Source organism: Vanessa cardui, chromosome 5 (genome assembly GCF_905220365.1).
Source record: "Vanessa cardui chromosome 5, ilVanCard2.1, whole genome shotgun sequence".
Classification (NCBI taxonomy): Eukaryota; Metazoa; Arthropoda; class Insecta; order Lepidoptera; family Nymphalidae; genus Vanessa; species Vanessa cardui.
In genome coordinates, this window is record NC_061127.1 from 3,674,766 (window position 1) to 3,692,188 (window position 17,423).

A 17,423-nucleotide genomic window follows, 5' to 3' on the forward strand; every position below is an offset into this window, starting at 1 on the left:
TTTGACAATTGAAAAAAATGACATTCGAAAATAGCGTTCTAAACCCAAGGTAAAACAACTTAATAATTAATCGACCCAAAAATAATAAGGCGTTGAATTTAGATATATATTCTTTTTTTCTACCACGATTTTTTTTCAGGTCCCTTTTTCGTATACACTTTAGCGAATATACTGTACTATATGTGCCTATTTTGATCATTATGGTCAACTTTTACATTTTCTTCAACTACAAGGGTATGTTTTGAATTTAAGTATTAATGTAAAAACAGCAATACAACAGTTATGAGACAGAAACAACAAGAAACAGAAATACAAATAAAAATATTCGTTAATCTTTCATTCGTGTGTCTTATTTTTAAAGCCTTTTTGGGGAAAAAATTCAGAGAACATTGATTATTATATTTCTCGAATTTTTAAATTTGGACGACTAATTATTGTTTTTATAACGTTGACTAATCGTAAATAACCAGTGTTAAGTTGTTTTAATTAGAAGCATAAATTTATTTTTAATTTGTTCCCTTTTAGGCCCAGCACACACGGCGCAACGCATTTGCAACGAAACTGCGACTTCTAGTTACTTTTGAGTTTCAGCCATAGACTCCTTTGAGAGACCGCACCCGACGCAACCTGTATGAAACTGGTTGGAAACGCGTTTCAAACCAGTTGCATTGAAACCGGCGTGCAGGAAACTCGTGTTTGCGTTTCTTCAGATTTCGCGCCTTTTTCATCAACAAAATGGCATACGATAACAATCCATGAATTTTCTATCAGTGCAATAGCAATAAAAAAAATAGCAATGCTTTGGCAGTCACAAACATACGACCGCTGATATAAATATCAATGGAGGGATGTATCCACATAGTTCTTCTTTTACGCCTTCTCCTTTGTCGAAGATATAAATACATAACCACAACTTCTTCATCACTTGAACTAGACATTTTGCAGACTTCTATTTTCTCAGAAAACCGAACTGATTGTGAGCCGTGAGGTTGCTGCGTGTGTGGAAATCGATTGAAACGAGTTTCAAACTAATAATTTCAGAAGGGTTTCGTTGCAGTTACGTTGCAGTTGCGTTGCGCCGCGTGTGCTGGGCCTTAAAGCTAAAAAAAACGAGAGGACACAAATAATATAATATAATAGAACACTTAGTAAAATTTACTTAAATTGTCACCTCCTTATGGGAATACGTTGAATCAATCCAGCTTAAAAATAAAGATTATTGGATTAAAAAACAACTTTTTTTATTTTAAACAGGCCAGTAACAACCTTAAAGTTTTTCTTTAAAATTTTTACTTTAAAGGCTATTTTTTCCAACCAGCCATAGATTATTTTGCTAATGTCAAATGGGAAGATTATTTTTTGTTTAAGCTGTAGATATAATGTCACTAGCTTCGGTGTTGATTCATAAAGTTTTAGAACGAAAGTTGTTATTATGTCATGTCATTGTCAGTCTTTAAAATTGTCATGTCAGTGTAGTGCTGTGTAGTTACTTTATTATTTTATTAAAAAAATGTCAGGATCTAAGAAAATGGTAAATATAAAGTATCCTTAAAGATTAATTGACTAAAAACTCAATAAACATATAGCAGTATAATTCGATTAGGACCTATATAGGTCTTTGAAACCTTCAAATAATTTGGTGTTACATGTCAACTTTTTGAATTTTTCTCTACGTACCTACGAGAACTCAATGTTTTTTTTTGTTTCTTATAAAAATATAAACATACCGTGAAGCCTGAATTGTCTGAATGTTAAATGTTTAATAATTACGATGACTCTGCATATTTGTAAGCAAGGTTTATTGACACTTAAGTCACATCTGTGTTCGTTGTCTTGTTTAGACGCTGCGGGTGCAGTCGTCCGAGGGAACGACGCGTGTAGAGGCCCTGGATACCGACGTTACGTCGCGACTGTTTGAACGTGTTTATGAAACCTTACGCCTCAATACTTTCGGATTTGCGTTGTATAAAGATCGCGCGAAGAAAGAAGAAATTACGTCGAGCAAGTCACGTCAGTTACGAGACTATGGCTTACAACACGGAGACATGCTTTACTTGAGTTCTGTTAATGGCACAGTACTCTTTGATCAACCTTCTACAAGCAGTGCAGAAGTAAGTGTCTATGACCTGACAAGTAACCATTATCATTATCTATGTATATTTATGTATACTTCAAATAAACTTTAGTAATTGACAATTAATTTTTTATTTATTTTATTAGGTAAAAATTAAGCCACAAGAACAATCCGAGGCTGGTCCATCATCAGTAGAACCTTCAAGTTCGGCCACAAAGTCTAATCTCCCCGTGGAGGATGAAGTAGACTTGGAGCTGTATCGACTTCCAGGAACTATTCAGCGACAAAGAGATGAAAAATTGTAAGAGACATTCATGAATAATTTTTTGTTTAAAGAATAGTGTTTTGTTTTTTGCAAATATTTTATTTTACTATGTCAAGTTCAATAGTAATGTTAATGATGTTTTTTTTCTCATTTGCAGATGCCGTCACAATTCAAAGGGTTGCTGTGTTCACTGTTCTCCTCTGGAACCGTGGGATGAGGGCTACCTCAAAGAACATAACATAAAGCACATGTCATTCCACTCGTACCTTCGTAAGATGACGTCTGGCAAGTTCATAACGCTAGATGAACTCTCATGCAAAATAAAACCAGGTACCATATTATTTTAAGTCTTACTTATTTCCCTTTGTTATAACTAGACATTTGATTATATGCACTATCAAAATGCCAACATATGCATGCAAATATGCCCTAAAAATGGCGAAATATGCACAATCAAAAATCATTTCTAATTAGATTTTGACATTTATTTACAGTATAATTTATAAGACCTATCAAACCCAGAAAAATATAACTTATTAAATATATTTTTTGTAAAAAAAAACAATAATATATTTTTCCAGATTTTCTATAGCAAACTTGTGACGTTTTCCACTTAATATTCAATTCATACGCTGAAACCTTTTGACGTAAACTGACGTTATCGGAAAAAACTGGCGCTTGAAATTTGGAGCTATCCCTGCTGATACCTCTTAAAGAATAGTTTGTCCGGTGACGTTGATAAAGGCGTCAATTTTCTTTATCCCGTCAAAACCGACAAGTTTATTATTTTACATGCCTAACATGTCTAACTACTGAAATACGCACTGTTTATGAAAAATTACCCAAATATGCAATAACGCTATAAAAATAGTATTATGCATTTGCATATGCAAATAAGCAAATGCATATAATCGATGTCTAGTTATAACATAATCTAATTATTATTAATTCCTAATCGTCACTTATGGCTACTACTACACTTTTGGGATTGGTCTTCAGCTCCTACACATAAAATGTAACACTAAAGTATGTCCTCCTTCAAGTTGGCTTCACATCAAATTCCAACCAATTTAGTTCAGTGGTTTGGTTATAAAAGAACAGAGAGTCTGTATAAACCTAGCACGTAACAGCAAAAAAAATTTAACCAACTTTTATGTATATATTTACTTGGTGGTAGGGCTTTGTACAAGCCCGTCTGGGTAGGTACCACCCACTCACCAGTTATTCTACCGCCAAATAACAGTACTCAGTATTGTTGTGTTCCGGTTTGAAGGGTGAGTGAGCCAGTGTAACTATAGGCACAAGGGACATAATATTTTAGTTTCCAAGGTTGGTGGCACATTGACGATGTAAGGGATAGTTAATATTTTTTACAGCATCATTGTCTATGGGTGATGGTGACCCTTATGCTCGTCCGCCAACCAATACCATAAAAAAAAATATAGTGTTGTCTTAAATTTTCGCGATTATTACACATTTAAATAAAACTAGTTATACCGGATTTGAATCGCGTTCGTGGTCAGGGTCTACCCGTGACCACGAACGCTGTAAAGTGCTCGAAACGTCGGGATGCCAAAAATAATTAATATACGCGATTCAAATCCGGTATAACTAGTTTTATTTAAAAAAAATATATTTTTGACTCTGTACGCCTGTATATGTAATTTGTATGTGTGCAGGCTGCAAGGAGCATCCTCCGTGGCCGCGCGGTATTTGCTCGTCGTGTCAGCCGGGCGCCGTGACGCTCAACCGCCAGCCCTACCGACACGTCGACAATGTGCTCCTCGAGCACGCCGCACCCGTGGACCGTTTCCTGGCCTACTGGCGCGCCACGGGCCACCAGCGCATCGGTCTGCTCTACGGACAGTATGAGCGACATCCGGATGTGCCACTCGGTGAGACATAATTTTATAAACCATTTTTGTCCAACTAAACAAATCATCAAAATATATTTCTTACCACATTTAAATGTCTGCAATTAAATGCACAAATTTAATAGTACAAGCAAAATGTAATTTTATTTTTGATCAATGCCCCACATAGTGCCCATTAGAAATGTTATTATTTTGCTTTAATTTTATAATTATTTGTCCCTCCCTTTTCATATTATTTTTTTTAAATATATTTCTTAATCAATTTTAGTGATAGGTTGATTGCTGATACTAATTCTGTCTGACAAATGATTATTGTTTATATAATGAGAAGGATTTTTAAAGAATTACTTTACCTATTTTCAATGTATCAGGGATCGTTCCTTCATCCAAATATTTGTTGACACAGTTAGTATGTTTATCTAATATTAAAAACTTTACGCTTTATAAATATTTCGAGTAACTGACATAATAATTCCTTTTTTCAAATAATCGAAAATAGTACTTTCGTGTGAGTTAACATAACAGCAGATGGATAGAAAATATTCTTTGTTTACAAAACCTATGTATGCCCGTGGTCATGACTTTTGGTTGAACAGTATAGAAATTGATATGCTTCATCAATAACTAGTGACGAATACCTACAATGTAAACAGTAATAGGTACACATGCACGTTTCCTCACGATGTTTTCCTTCACCGCTGAGTACGAGATGAATTATAAAGACAAATTAAGCACATGAATCAGCGGTGCTTGCCTGGGTTTGAACCCGCAATCATCGGTTAAGATGCACGCGTTCTAACCATTGGGCCATCTCGATATTACTCGATTTCATTTTACATTACAATAATTTGCATAATTCTGTACGTGTTACGATTAATTTTATTAAAACCAGAAGAAGCAGAGCACAAAAATTATGCGAAAAGAAAATATGAGTCGTAATACTAATACGATTTGAGTCCCGCAGGCATCCGCGCGCGCGTGGCGGCCGTGTACGAGCCGGCGCAGGAGTGCTCGCGCGACGCCGTGCGGCTGTGCGCGGACGAGCGCGGCGCGCTGGCGGCGGCGCTGGCGGCGCGCCTGCGCCTGCGCCCCGTCGGCTGGCTCTTCACCGACCTGCTGCCGCTCGACCTCGCCGCCGCCACCGTCAAGTCGCTACGGTTAGTTTTACATCACTCACTCATCACTGCACTGAACGCACTTCGTAAAATTTCACACCATAATTGACTCTGTGCTGAACGCACTTCGTAAGATTTCACACCATAATTGACTCTGTACTGAACGCACTTCGTAAGATTTTACTCAATAATTGACTCTGTACTGAACGCACTTCGTAAGATTTCACACCATAATTGATTTCGGCGTACCTTTGTCTTTGCAGCGGCGTGGATACACACTTTCTCTCGGCGCAGGAGTGCATCATGGCGGGTCACTTCCAGAACGAGCACCCTAACGCGTGCCGTCACGCCTCGTCGGGATACTTCGGTTCCAAGTTCGTCACCGTCTGCGTTACCGGTGAGCATTTAATTTTACCTTCGTACAGTTAATTAAAAATGATTATGGCCAAGACGTTTCGATATAAAATGATTCCCATTCTTTACAGGTGATAGCAACAACCAGATCCACCTGGAAGGCTACCAGGTGTCCGGGCAGTGCCAGGCGTTGGTGCGAGACGGGATCCTGCTGCCCACGCGTGACGCGCCCGACCTCGGCTACATCCGGGACTGTTCGCCGCAGCAGTACGTGCCCGACGTGTACTACAAGGTGAGTACCCTCGACAGCTGGGCTGGTGTAAGGCGGTGCTGTGGCGGTGGGAATGCGGCGCTAATGTCCCTCAAGGGTAATAGGGAACTAATGCTGACACAATGTATGTACTGTGCGGTCAAATAGTTACATTATATGGATTAATGTAGTGATTCAGTTGGAAGATTTAATCTAAATTATTTACAGAAAATCTCGCGTAAAAAATATATTTTTATACCATTCTTATTTTTCATACTTTTCCATATGATTTATATAACGATAATTTTACAATAATAAAAAAATAAAATTAAGAGAACTCTGTAGATGAATAGCTGAAGCTTAAAATCAACTTTTGCATTGCGTAATTGATATTTCCTCAATAATGAAAAAAAAAGGATGAAACTATTAGACTCAGAATAATAATCTAAATTCCAAAATTTCTGGAAAAGGGATAATATCTTTGACCACATATGCAGAACTCCTATAAGATCAGCTCTACTTGACTTACTGAAATAAACACTATCACTGTTGAAAAACTATTCTAAATTATTCAAAAGAATATGCTCTTTAAATTAGTAGATATAGAAAAGTTGACACATGTCTATAAAATAAGGAATCATAAATATTTTCGTGTCTATGATATGGCTATGGTAGCGTTCCCTTGAACAACTCTGTATATTGTATTGAATGGAATTTCCGGAAAAACTAACAAGTTAGATTGTTGTTTTCAATTGTCAGAGGAAGGCAGAACAAAGATAACTGATCGCCGTTATTCATAGACATTGTCACACATAGCCTGTTCCAAAAACAACAGAAGTAGATCTTCAAAGATCTTCAACGATCTTCAACTGATACAACACCATTAGACAAGAACTAACCTATTGAGAATAATCAGATTGAGCGTTATCTATTCATACATATTATTGTTATAAAAATAATTCTGACAATATTACACTAGAAAGTATGTACGAAATGAGATCGTTTGAAATTAAAAAGTCATTTTAGAGATTTTTGCAATTGTGACGATGTCGTTCTGGATGATCGATATGTATAATAAAATTAGAGTGTCTGTTTGTAATATTAAAATGGCCTTTTTTTACTCAATGCATATGTATTTATATACGGTACATATGCCAAAATAACATTTTTTATAATTTTTGTCGGTCTGTCTGTCTGTTTGTTCCGGCTAATCTCTGGAACGGCTGGACCGATTTTAAAGGGACTTTCACTGGCAGATAACTTATATAATAAGGAGTAACTTAGGCTATAATAATATTATTTTCTTTTTAAATTCAAACGTGTACAAGGTCTCGGGCACAGCTGATTAAAATATATGATTTAATTAGTTTTAACAATATGCCGTTAATATGTAGAATCTCAATCGACCACGACATCTAAAATGTGAAGTGTTTTGTAATTATGAGTCGTTTACCATTCAATACCTCATGTTGCTGTATATTTTTCCTTTAGTCGGTAAAATAACGAGTATGATGGACCTTTCCATAATAACTTGCACAAGAACAAAACTACTACTGAAAGAATAATCTATATTAATGTTATAAAAGTGAAAGTAATTTGTTTGTCTGCCTGTCGCTCAGTTACATTTAAACCAATCAACCGAATTTGATGAAATTTGGTTTGAAGTAAACTCCAAGGAAGGACATAGACTGTTTTTTTGCATAACACATAACAACCAACATCCTAAACGCAGGCGATGCTGTGGGCGACTACTAGTTTTTATAAAAGCCACAAAAGACAGTATAGTACAATACAACTTACATGTAGCATCGGCAAATTCAATAAAACCGATTACTGCCGATTTATACAACCAATAAGATCCTATCGCGCCATTCGACGCTATTCGTCGCTAATCTATAGAGATTCTCGTGAAATCGACGTGTTAAATTGACGAATATATTAGGTCATATAATTATTACGTTTGTGTAAAGATCATATTCACATAGAAATAAATATTGATAATATTTGGGATAGCGTACTTAATTCGGATGTGATCGGTTTTACGAATATTGCCGATGCTACATCTCAGTTGTGTCGTACTATAATTTAAACTATATGGTATGTTATATATTGCCATATTAGTAAACTCCTTTTGGAAGTGTACTAGTTTAAGTAAGACGTCACCTGCCTTACAACCGAAGATAACATATGTTTCCCTTACTTTTCTCTCTAAGTTATCGGGATACTTGAAAGTATATCATAAACTTCCATTTGCCATCACAGGTTATAAGAGTATGATTGTAGAGTGCGCTAGTGTACATTTTATGTAATATTTGCGAAAAGCACATTAAAGTATACTTTGCACTAGTCCAAGAACATTTTATGGTAAAATATGACGGTATTAAGTATTTAAAAATATGTTAGCAGCAAGAGTTAATTGATCGAACAGTTACTACAAAATCCGTGGAAATTAACTTCGTCTGACACTTCGTTATTTTATTAAATAGAAACTGAGGGTTGAATATAATATGTTAATTTATGGTGACTAATTAATATGAACAGGTCAACAGACATAGGCTATTCGAGCTCCCTTTTTCTACATTGCTATAATAGAAATATTACATTGTTGTTGTCCTGCATTTTAGGAAAGTTGATGCTTGAGGAGTGATTTTTAAAAATAACACTCTAGTCGAAATGTAAAAGTGTTCATTAATGTGTGTGGGTTTACAATTTCAAGCTAATTGGTGGTGGTAGGTTTTGTACAAGAACATCTGGCTAGATCTAGTCGTTAGATATTTTACCGCTTTTTTTATTAAACTGACATTCAGTATTGTTGTTTTTCCCTGTGTTAAGGATCAGTGAGCTCGTGTAATTACAGACGCAAGGGACATAACGTATTAGTTTCTAAGATTGGTGGCTCATTGGTGATTTAAGGAACGGTTAGTGTTACATACTTACAGCATCTTATTTGTTTACATTTGATCAGATCGAATGATCTAAACGCTATAGTTTTATCATATCCTATTGAGCGACTTCACCAGTTTGGGAAGCCTGTTTTATCAACAGATTAGGCAATAGTCGTTAGGAATATGTCCGAGAAAACTTTGCCCATTCGATATTATTTGTCTGTAATATGCTATTTCCTAATATTTTAATATGTGATTATAATTAAATGTTATCAGTGAGTTAAATAATTATGTCTTTATTGAAGTAATGTAGGCACAATAATCAAAAATTCAAGGATTATTTCAAATATTCGTTATACATGAAAGTTGTCAAAGTGTGTGTGTGTCGATGTGTGTAATGTGGAAATATTGAAAGGATTTAAAAATGGAATGGTCAGTAAAACACTCGCAATGCTGCTCCATATATTTATTTATATATATATGTATATATTATATATCACGACTTCGCAATGGACAGTTCACATGCCACTCTCAATTTTTAACAAACTAGACGACACTTTCGTCACCTTCATTCACATCATAAACTATATCGAGAAATAAAACGTCTTCTACTATTTATTTAAACATATAATCTTAATATAGTCAACACGAATTACAATTTACAACACGTCAATAGAATACGAAGAGATGTCCAACGACCTACGAATGTCGCCGGTTCTCGTATAAACATCGATAATATAGAAAAATAAACTTAACAAATAGGCGAGTCTTTACGACGAACAGGCTATGGATCACAAAGATCAATCAGTATACCCATGATCACCCCCCCCCACTTACCCCCTACCCCCGTAATTTCCCGACCTGCTGCCGCTACGCGAAAGAACGACACGACGACGATAAACAGTAAATACGATTTACCCAATAATAAGCAGGCACTCACCGGCAGGAGGCTCCGCGCCTCCTCATTCTGCCTCACTTACGGTATCATCACAGTCTTTATGCTTCCGGAGATTTAATTCGTGCTAGATCTATCATTAAATAGTAACGCTCCGAAGAATATCGCATTTCGAGAGGTAACGATAGCTTGTAAATATATTTATCTATATGCTTACACTAACGTCGATACAAGAACGAACAATCTGCGCTCAATATACGTTACGCACAGACGACCGCGAGCGATGGCGCGACTCGCTCAAAATAATTCTCTATCAATAATATTCATCTATAACATTTAACATTTATATTGACACACATATACGATCGAAAATTTATATTTAAACTCTTAAAGATTACAACGTGATGAGGTGCGACCAGAGGTAATTGAACTCTGATTGACGCCAGACGAACGCGTCTTGCGCCCCACACGCACCCTTATACTTATAACAAAAATATATTTATTTAAATCGGATATATATCTAGACTAGGCCAACTAGCCGCTAACGAGATGAGTCGTTGAAGCCCTGGCGCTCGGTGCGCTGCGCTTTGAAACTCTAGGACGAAACGAAACGAGCGGCCGACGTCGGACGCCGGCCGCCGGACCCCTGTTGCCGGCATTACTTGCCTTCGCGATACGAGACGCGAAAGCCAAAATACAGCTCGACGCGATCACGACAACGCCACTCATTACCCCAACACCGACTTCACGCAAAATACGCAAATAAAACTAGTATAGAAGCTCAAGCCGACGAACTTCACGTAAATACTTCAAAACGTTCTATACTTACAAAAATAGCTCACAGTTTGAGTAAAATTTAAAGACAAAACTATAAGGGTTGGTCCAACGATTAGAAAATGTAAATAAGGTACAAGGTGGTGAGAGATCGGAGTTATAATAAGACGCGACTGATATGCTCGAAAACAAACGCGCAATTTAATTGAGCTTGCCGCAACTAGCGATGATGATAGAGCTGTGCGGCTTGCCGGCACTGTCGCCCGTGCGGCTCAAACGGTCGACCACATCTAGGCCCTCCACTACGAATGCGAAAATGGCTGTGAAGCCTCGTATCTCACGCAGCATGATGCGGAACTGTGACCCGACCATTCCTAAGTTGTCATGGCGTTTCTGTGAACGGCGCATGCCTACAGCGCCCCGCACCGCTACCATCTTAGTATCATCCGGCATGAAGAAACTTTCCTCGAATACGGAGCGACCGCCGCGGCCGTTGTTCAGCTCGAAATCACCCGTTATTATGCTCTCGTTTTCCCAGCACTGAAAAACGGAGCAACCGCGGTATCCTAAGCCCAGCTCACCCGTCGTGAGAATTGAGAAATTACGAGACATCCGCGGCGCAACGTCTTCGCGCACTTCTACCACAACGCGACCGAAAGGCGAACCGTTTACTTCTATATTGAAATAAAATAGGGGGAATACGATAGGATTGCGTAGTATAGGAGATCCCACGGCGGCATTCGACACTGTCGTTCCACTCGTCGCCCCCGGAGAGGCGTCCACTGCATCCGATAAGACGTCCGGAGCGGCGTCTAGTTCGAGCGTCGCCGCCACGCTGTCTGTCGCGCCGTCCAAGAGCCGAGCCCGTCGCGCTAGACAGTGTCGAGTGTACAGCTGCGCTGTGCAGTAGTTGGCCAGAAACAGAATGGGATCACGACACTCTACCATTGTTGAAGCAGTGAATTCGCCTGCTCCTAGTCCGGCGAGCGCGCGACGCATCAGCTCGAAGTCGAGCGGAACACTCGCGTTGCGGATGAGATCGTCAAGCCGGCATTGCAGAAGCGCCTCGGCGTGGCGGGCGCGTAGGCGATCTCGTTCTGTAGACGCTGTAGCGAGCGAACCGAAAGCGTAGTCTATCTCGATGAGAGCACGCTCGGTTGCTGACAGAAGGCCGCCCGGCGCGGCGAGCTCTGCTTCAAGGCGCACTTTGAGCGCCGTCGCAGCATCAAGGGCGCGTAACAGGAACTCACGTTGGCGCACGGCGAGACGCTGTAGATCGGCTAACAGAAGTCGAGCGTCGCGTTGCAACTGAATGCGTGCTTCCCGCGGAGGGCGCAGCGAATGCGCGTGGTGTGTGTGGTCACAGGCTCGGCAAGCGCGCACGCCGCACGCCGCGCACCAGAGAGCAGGCAGCGCGTGAGTAGCGCAAGGCGGCTCCGGTGCCAGCTTCCGTGCCAGAGCGAGCACCGCCGCGTATGTCGGTAAGGCTTCAGCGCGTCCTTCGGGGAGCTCGGTGCGCTTCCAGCAGTGTACGCAGCGCACCTCGCGGCTGCCGCCTAGCACGCCGCGGGTGCATGCCAAACAGAAGTGATGTTTGCACGCGAGGATCTTTGGCGCTCTCTCGGCGTCGTCGAAGGCGCACTTGCAGCAGGAGCACAGCGCCAGCTCTTCGATGTCTTCGAGCGCGAGGCACGCCATCGTCCAGTTCGATGCGGCGTTGTTTTAAATATTTGGATCACATTTTATGAAATTCGCTTGCCAAAACCCCGGGTTCGTTTTAAAACTATGAATAATTATAACTAAAATAATACTATTAATGTGGAGTGCCACATCATTTTACGTTTTGTGTACAAACGCCATGTTGTTTTTCGCTTCTGCGCCGAGCTTCACGTCGCTCGATCAACAGATTACGGTGAGTCGCAATGACGTTGTAAGGACGTTATTTATTTTCAGTATTTTATTAAATTTTCCAAAAGGTTTACATGTATAAGACAAATAGAACATTCTTCCATTATATATATTTTTTATACTACATTACATTTCTTATTTTATCGTATTCATTGAAATAGTAATAAAATGTAGCTAAATGAAACAACTGTTTCTGTTCGTTTATAGATTTGAGGCAAATTAAAAATTAGGTATAATAGTTGAAGTATATCAATATTGTTCAATATTTTTCGTTAATTTAAAGTCATATTAAGTTTTTATAACACCCATAAACGACGTCGCTACAATGTTGTAGCGTACGACAACGTCAATTCGCGAATACTTCACACAGCTGAGCGTGACATTCTTTGATAAAGGCGGGCGGGTCACAGAGCGCCGCCGCGCGCTGGCCGCCCGCGTTATCACAGCCGGCTTATCGGCAACGCGCAACGCACAATATGACACGGTGAGACACAGTGTCGCACACGGTGTCCGGCCCCGGGTATCGATCGCGCAGGTCGAGCGAGCCCTCTGCCCACCGATGCACAGCTACGTAACGCCACTTACGTAACGAGCCGCCTGGGATAGGTACCGGCCGACATATGATTACTACGCTTGCGTGCTATTGAATCTAGATGAATTTATAATACAGATTGTTCGTCACGACCTTGTCACTTGCGACCGTAACTCAGGATTGAATTTTGTACACATCCTTCGTAATTAAAAAGCTTATTACGGCGTCATGCGAATTTATATTTTTTTGATTAAAAGTTTATTATGAAAAATCAATGTTTTGTAAAGCTACAGTTTTATTTTGAAACATTAAACAAATGACTGATAAATAAGTACATATCATTTAGATCAATGTTTATCGCGTGAAATGTAAATATTTTAAAACTGCTATCACGCTAGCTGTTATCATAGATGTCTGATGTGTATTATCACGATATCAGAAAATTTACATACTAAATTGTATTATAGATGCAAACTTACATACTAACCACTTGATCCGACTTCGTAAAGAATAAATAGAGTTTAACTGGATTATATTTTTTAAGTCACCATATCCGGTTTGATTGGTGATTGCGCCACAGGCAGAAGGGCATAACATCTTAGTTGCCAAAGTTGATGGGACATTCGCAATGTAGGGATTGGTTAATATTTCTTACACCGTCATTGTCTATCCTGTCGTGGTATCCAATTAACATGAGACAAACTATTTGTCCGCTTCCTTGTATAATAAAAAAAAAAGAAATGAAACAAAAATAAGATACAACAACAACAACAGCCTGTAAATTCCCACTGCTGGGCTAAAGGCCTCCTCTCCCTTTGAGGAGAAGGTTTGGAACATATTCCACCACGCTGTTCCAATGCGGGTTGGTGGAAAACACATGTGGCAGAATTTCTATGAAATTTGTCACATGCAGGTTTCCTCACGATGTTTTCTTTCACCACTGAGCACGAGATGAATTATAAAGAAAAATTAAGTACATGAATCAGCGGTGCTTGCCTGGGTTTGAACCCGCAATCATCGGTTAAGATGCACGCGTTCTGACCCCTGGGCCATCTCGACTCCATACGATAAAATACGATAAGTATGTACTAATATTTCATTTCACCGATTGGCTTTGTGTTTATTGAATAAATGGTAATACCTAAGAAACTACCGGTTTAAATTGCGAAATGCTAACGACAATTTTTAATGACGAAAAATACTTGAAGTTCTTGAAGTATTTGTAATGATTAAGATTAATACCGTATGCCTCATTGGTCTAGTAGCTAGCCTATGTGACTGTTAATTCGGAGATCGTGAGTTCACACGCCGCCTCGGGCTATAAGTAAATCAGTAGGGTTTTTTGTGGTGACAGCTCTTAGTAGCTGTTGTAAGTTGCCGCTTTGAATCTCTCGTGTCTTGGAAAGCAAGCAGATCCTTCTCCTGAAATCTTTCCAGTCGTATCGGATTCGAGAATTTGAGGGTTTGGGAATAGTCTCCAATATTGTATGTCAATCGAATAGGATAATAATTTATTTACTAGCTTATCTTTTGAAATACGTATGTATTTTAATCGTGTTCGTTGTATCTGTTCTAACATATAAATAAAAACTTGTCCTTAAACATGTCGTTTATAAGACAGATTATAGCTTAGTTTTAAGGCGCATGACGCAAATAATCTCGGAGGTCAATTATTATTTGGCATTTTCGACATTTATCAAAGAAGAATGATTATAAAGTATTATTTCATTTATTTATTCCTGTTTTTTTTTTCAATTTTCATTATATATTTGTTTTAACATTTTCTCTTGCAAAAGATACCTACTATTTTAAAAATATTATATTTATAAGTATTTATTTTTCGGTCATCAGGAGCGAGACGCGTACGGCAACGAGGTGGGCGTGTCGGCGAAGCGGCTGCCGGTGGCGTACCTACTGGTGGACGTGCCGTGCGGCGTCGCGCCCACCACGCAGCAGCCCACCTTCAGCCCGCGCGCCACGTTCCCGCCCGCCAACCGCCCGCTGCAGCGGCACGTGCAGTCGCTGCGCGCGCTGCACTGCCACCTGCAGGAGGCGCCCTCCTTCCTCGACGCAGTGTCCGACTTCCACGTGCTGCTGTACATGGCGAGCAACGAGGCGCTGCCGCTGACGCTGGAGCAGCTGCAGCCGCTGCTGGACGCGGTGCTGGCGCGCGACGCGGCCGCGGCCGAGGCGTGGCGCGGCGCGCCGCACGCCGCCACGCTGCTGCGCCTCGCGCGCGCCGCCGACGAGTCGGAGGCGGCGGGCGAGGCGCGCGCGGGCGCGGAGGCGGGCGGCGCGGACGCGGCCGTGTGGACGTGCCCGCTGTGCACGTTCCACAACGCGGCGCCCATGGACGCCTGCGAGATGTGCGCCATGCCGAGGCGAGTGTGACGCGATTCACGAGGCTTTATTGATTTCATTAGATTTATTTTTACCTCAGTCAAAAGTCTCCTTGTAATCCATCGTTTATCCATTAGAATTAAGTGCGAACCTTTGTCGGGTAATGTAATGAGTTGTACTTACGAGATCAAATTTATTTATTTTTAATTGTCAATACTGTCGTACCTAACTGTCTAACGTTACCTCCTGCTACTCCGACTGCGCCCAGCTATACACAACATTGACACATGTACGTCAACATTATATAATACATTCAATCTTTGCAAAACTATAAAAAAGGACCTCGCTTGACATTGTTTCGTATACAACTCAACCTAACGAACCATTAAAAAGATCAAAGCAGTAGGTTACTACTGTGTCTCGATGATATTGCTGATCTAAATAGTCAGAAGTATCTACGATTAATCAATTACTTTTGTGTATTTAATTTATTTTTGTATGTTTTCAGAAACGCGATGTAAATAGAAGAATATCAGCGGGGGGGTTCACTTTTATACTAAAGACAGCGCGCGGCGCCGGGAACTAGAAGTTGTTAGTCGCTAGTGTCGATTTGTTCTATTATTTACTTTAAGACATTGGAAATAAATGCTATTTTATTGTACCCTATTCTATTTGTATTCACTGAAGAACGTACTGCGTAGTTATATTTCAATATTTACAATTATGAGCTGTATGTACATTGTGTTTGTTAATTTTGCTCTTATTATTATCTAAATTATTTATTCGTCAATATTTTTTTTATATTCTTGTAAGAAAAGTCTGTGATAGCGCTCCGGAGCTCCGTTATATCAAAGAAGTTTAAAAGACGTGAAAGAACAATCATAAAAGTGTTGGCGTGTTCTTCCGTTTAGTCCTAAACTCTGATTGGTCAAAGTTTTGGTACATTTGTTTTCTATGGTCTATCAAATTATTTGAGATTCGATCTAGATTCTACACTAAATTGTATTGAATAAAAAAATGTATCACAAAGCCTACATTTTTTAATACTTACTTATAAAAACAATAAATGAGATTTACTAGATTCGACCTTGAAAATAAAATGTTGCGCGTATTTTAATTAATCATCAGCGCATTGATATCCACGTTTGTACCAAAACCCAGATCAATCTTAGATGTGGGCCAAACGGAAGTTTATCCAATTCACGTAACTATTAGAACTAGCGCGCACTGGTAACTTTTGTCACGGTGACTGTTTCGTCACTCTTGTCAAATCCGTGAATATGTACAGATGCAGACACAAATGTCACGTCGTAATGTGCGCGCACCTCCATACATATTCATGGACTCGATAAGAGTGACGAAACAGTCACCGTGACAAAAGTTACCAGTGCGCGCTAGTTCTTAGTTTTATACAATTTCTACTTAAAATGTTTAAAGCGATCTCGTTAAATGGAGTTGCTAATCTCGAAACGCGCCCAGTGTATATTGATACAAGGCTCGGCTGAGCATTTGCAAATGAACGTAAAAATGATTAAATTCCAGGAAATTCCAAGGAATGGACACTAGCTGTAGTTTATTGCAAAGCAATTGCTTAAAAAAATACAATCAAAATCAACTCGCATAGAAGTAAATTGTATTTTAACGTCTTGTTATTTTGCCGCTCTTAAATGTTAAGGCGTTCGAAAATGGCTCATGAAAAAAAAAATATTTTCAACTTTTACTATTTCAATCAATTTAAAAGAGTTCGTAACCCGAGCTGGCTCTGGTTTATAATGAAGTTGTTTGTCAGATATGTATTTAATGTATTGAGCGATTGAGATTATTATAATATCAAATGCTGCTAGCTTCAGAGCGGCAAAGTTACAGTAATCTTTTCATCAAAAATGCAGATGTCAAATTGGACGTGTTTCAACGAAAAGGATCCGAACTCCAAAGATCCATAGCCTATATTGAAATAATTACTTCTTAACTTTGAAATGAAAGTATGTCTGTATTCATTGATTTTAATTTAATTACACTTTTTATTTCTGATTTTATTGTTTTACTTTTTTTTATAATTTGACCTTTTCAATATAAAATATAATATAGAGTTGTATTCGATTCATATTTTAATGTGGATTTACAAATCGTTTTGTATTTATTCGTTTCATATCGTTT

The 17,423-nt window shown here is 39.2% G+C and overlaps 2 protein-coding genes across 2 annotated transcripts; one reads left to right on the top strand and one right to left on the bottom strand.

Annotated features, from left to right (window-relative positions):
• The first annotated feature begins 1,391 nt into the window (after positions 1–1,391).
• Positions 1,392–17,297, top strand: LOC124544551 (nuclear protein localization protein 4 homolog). Its single transcript, XM_047123143.1, has 10 exons — positions 1,392–1,531; positions 1,842–2,111; positions 2,221–2,375; positions 2,497–2,669; positions 4,019–4,234; positions 5,178–5,370; positions 5,592–5,725; positions 5,814–5,974; positions 14,778–15,307; positions 15,775–17,297. Exons 1-10 carry the CDS (start codon positions 1,511–1,513, stop codon positions 15,785–15,787), a joined length of 1,866 nt encoding a protein of 621 aa, XP_046979099.1. The 5' UTR covers positions 1,392–1,510; the 3' UTR covers positions 15,788–17,297.
• LOC124544552 (peptidyl-prolyl cis-trans isomerase E) lies at positions 9,269–12,383 on the bottom strand. Its single transcript, XM_047123144.1, has one exon. It carries the CDS (start codon positions 12,182–12,184, stop codon positions 10,688–10,690), a length of 1,497 nt encoding a protein of 498 aa, XP_046979100.1. The 5' UTR covers positions 12,185–12,383; the 3' UTR covers positions 9,269–10,687.
• Positions 17,298–17,423: the final 126 nt, after the last annotated feature.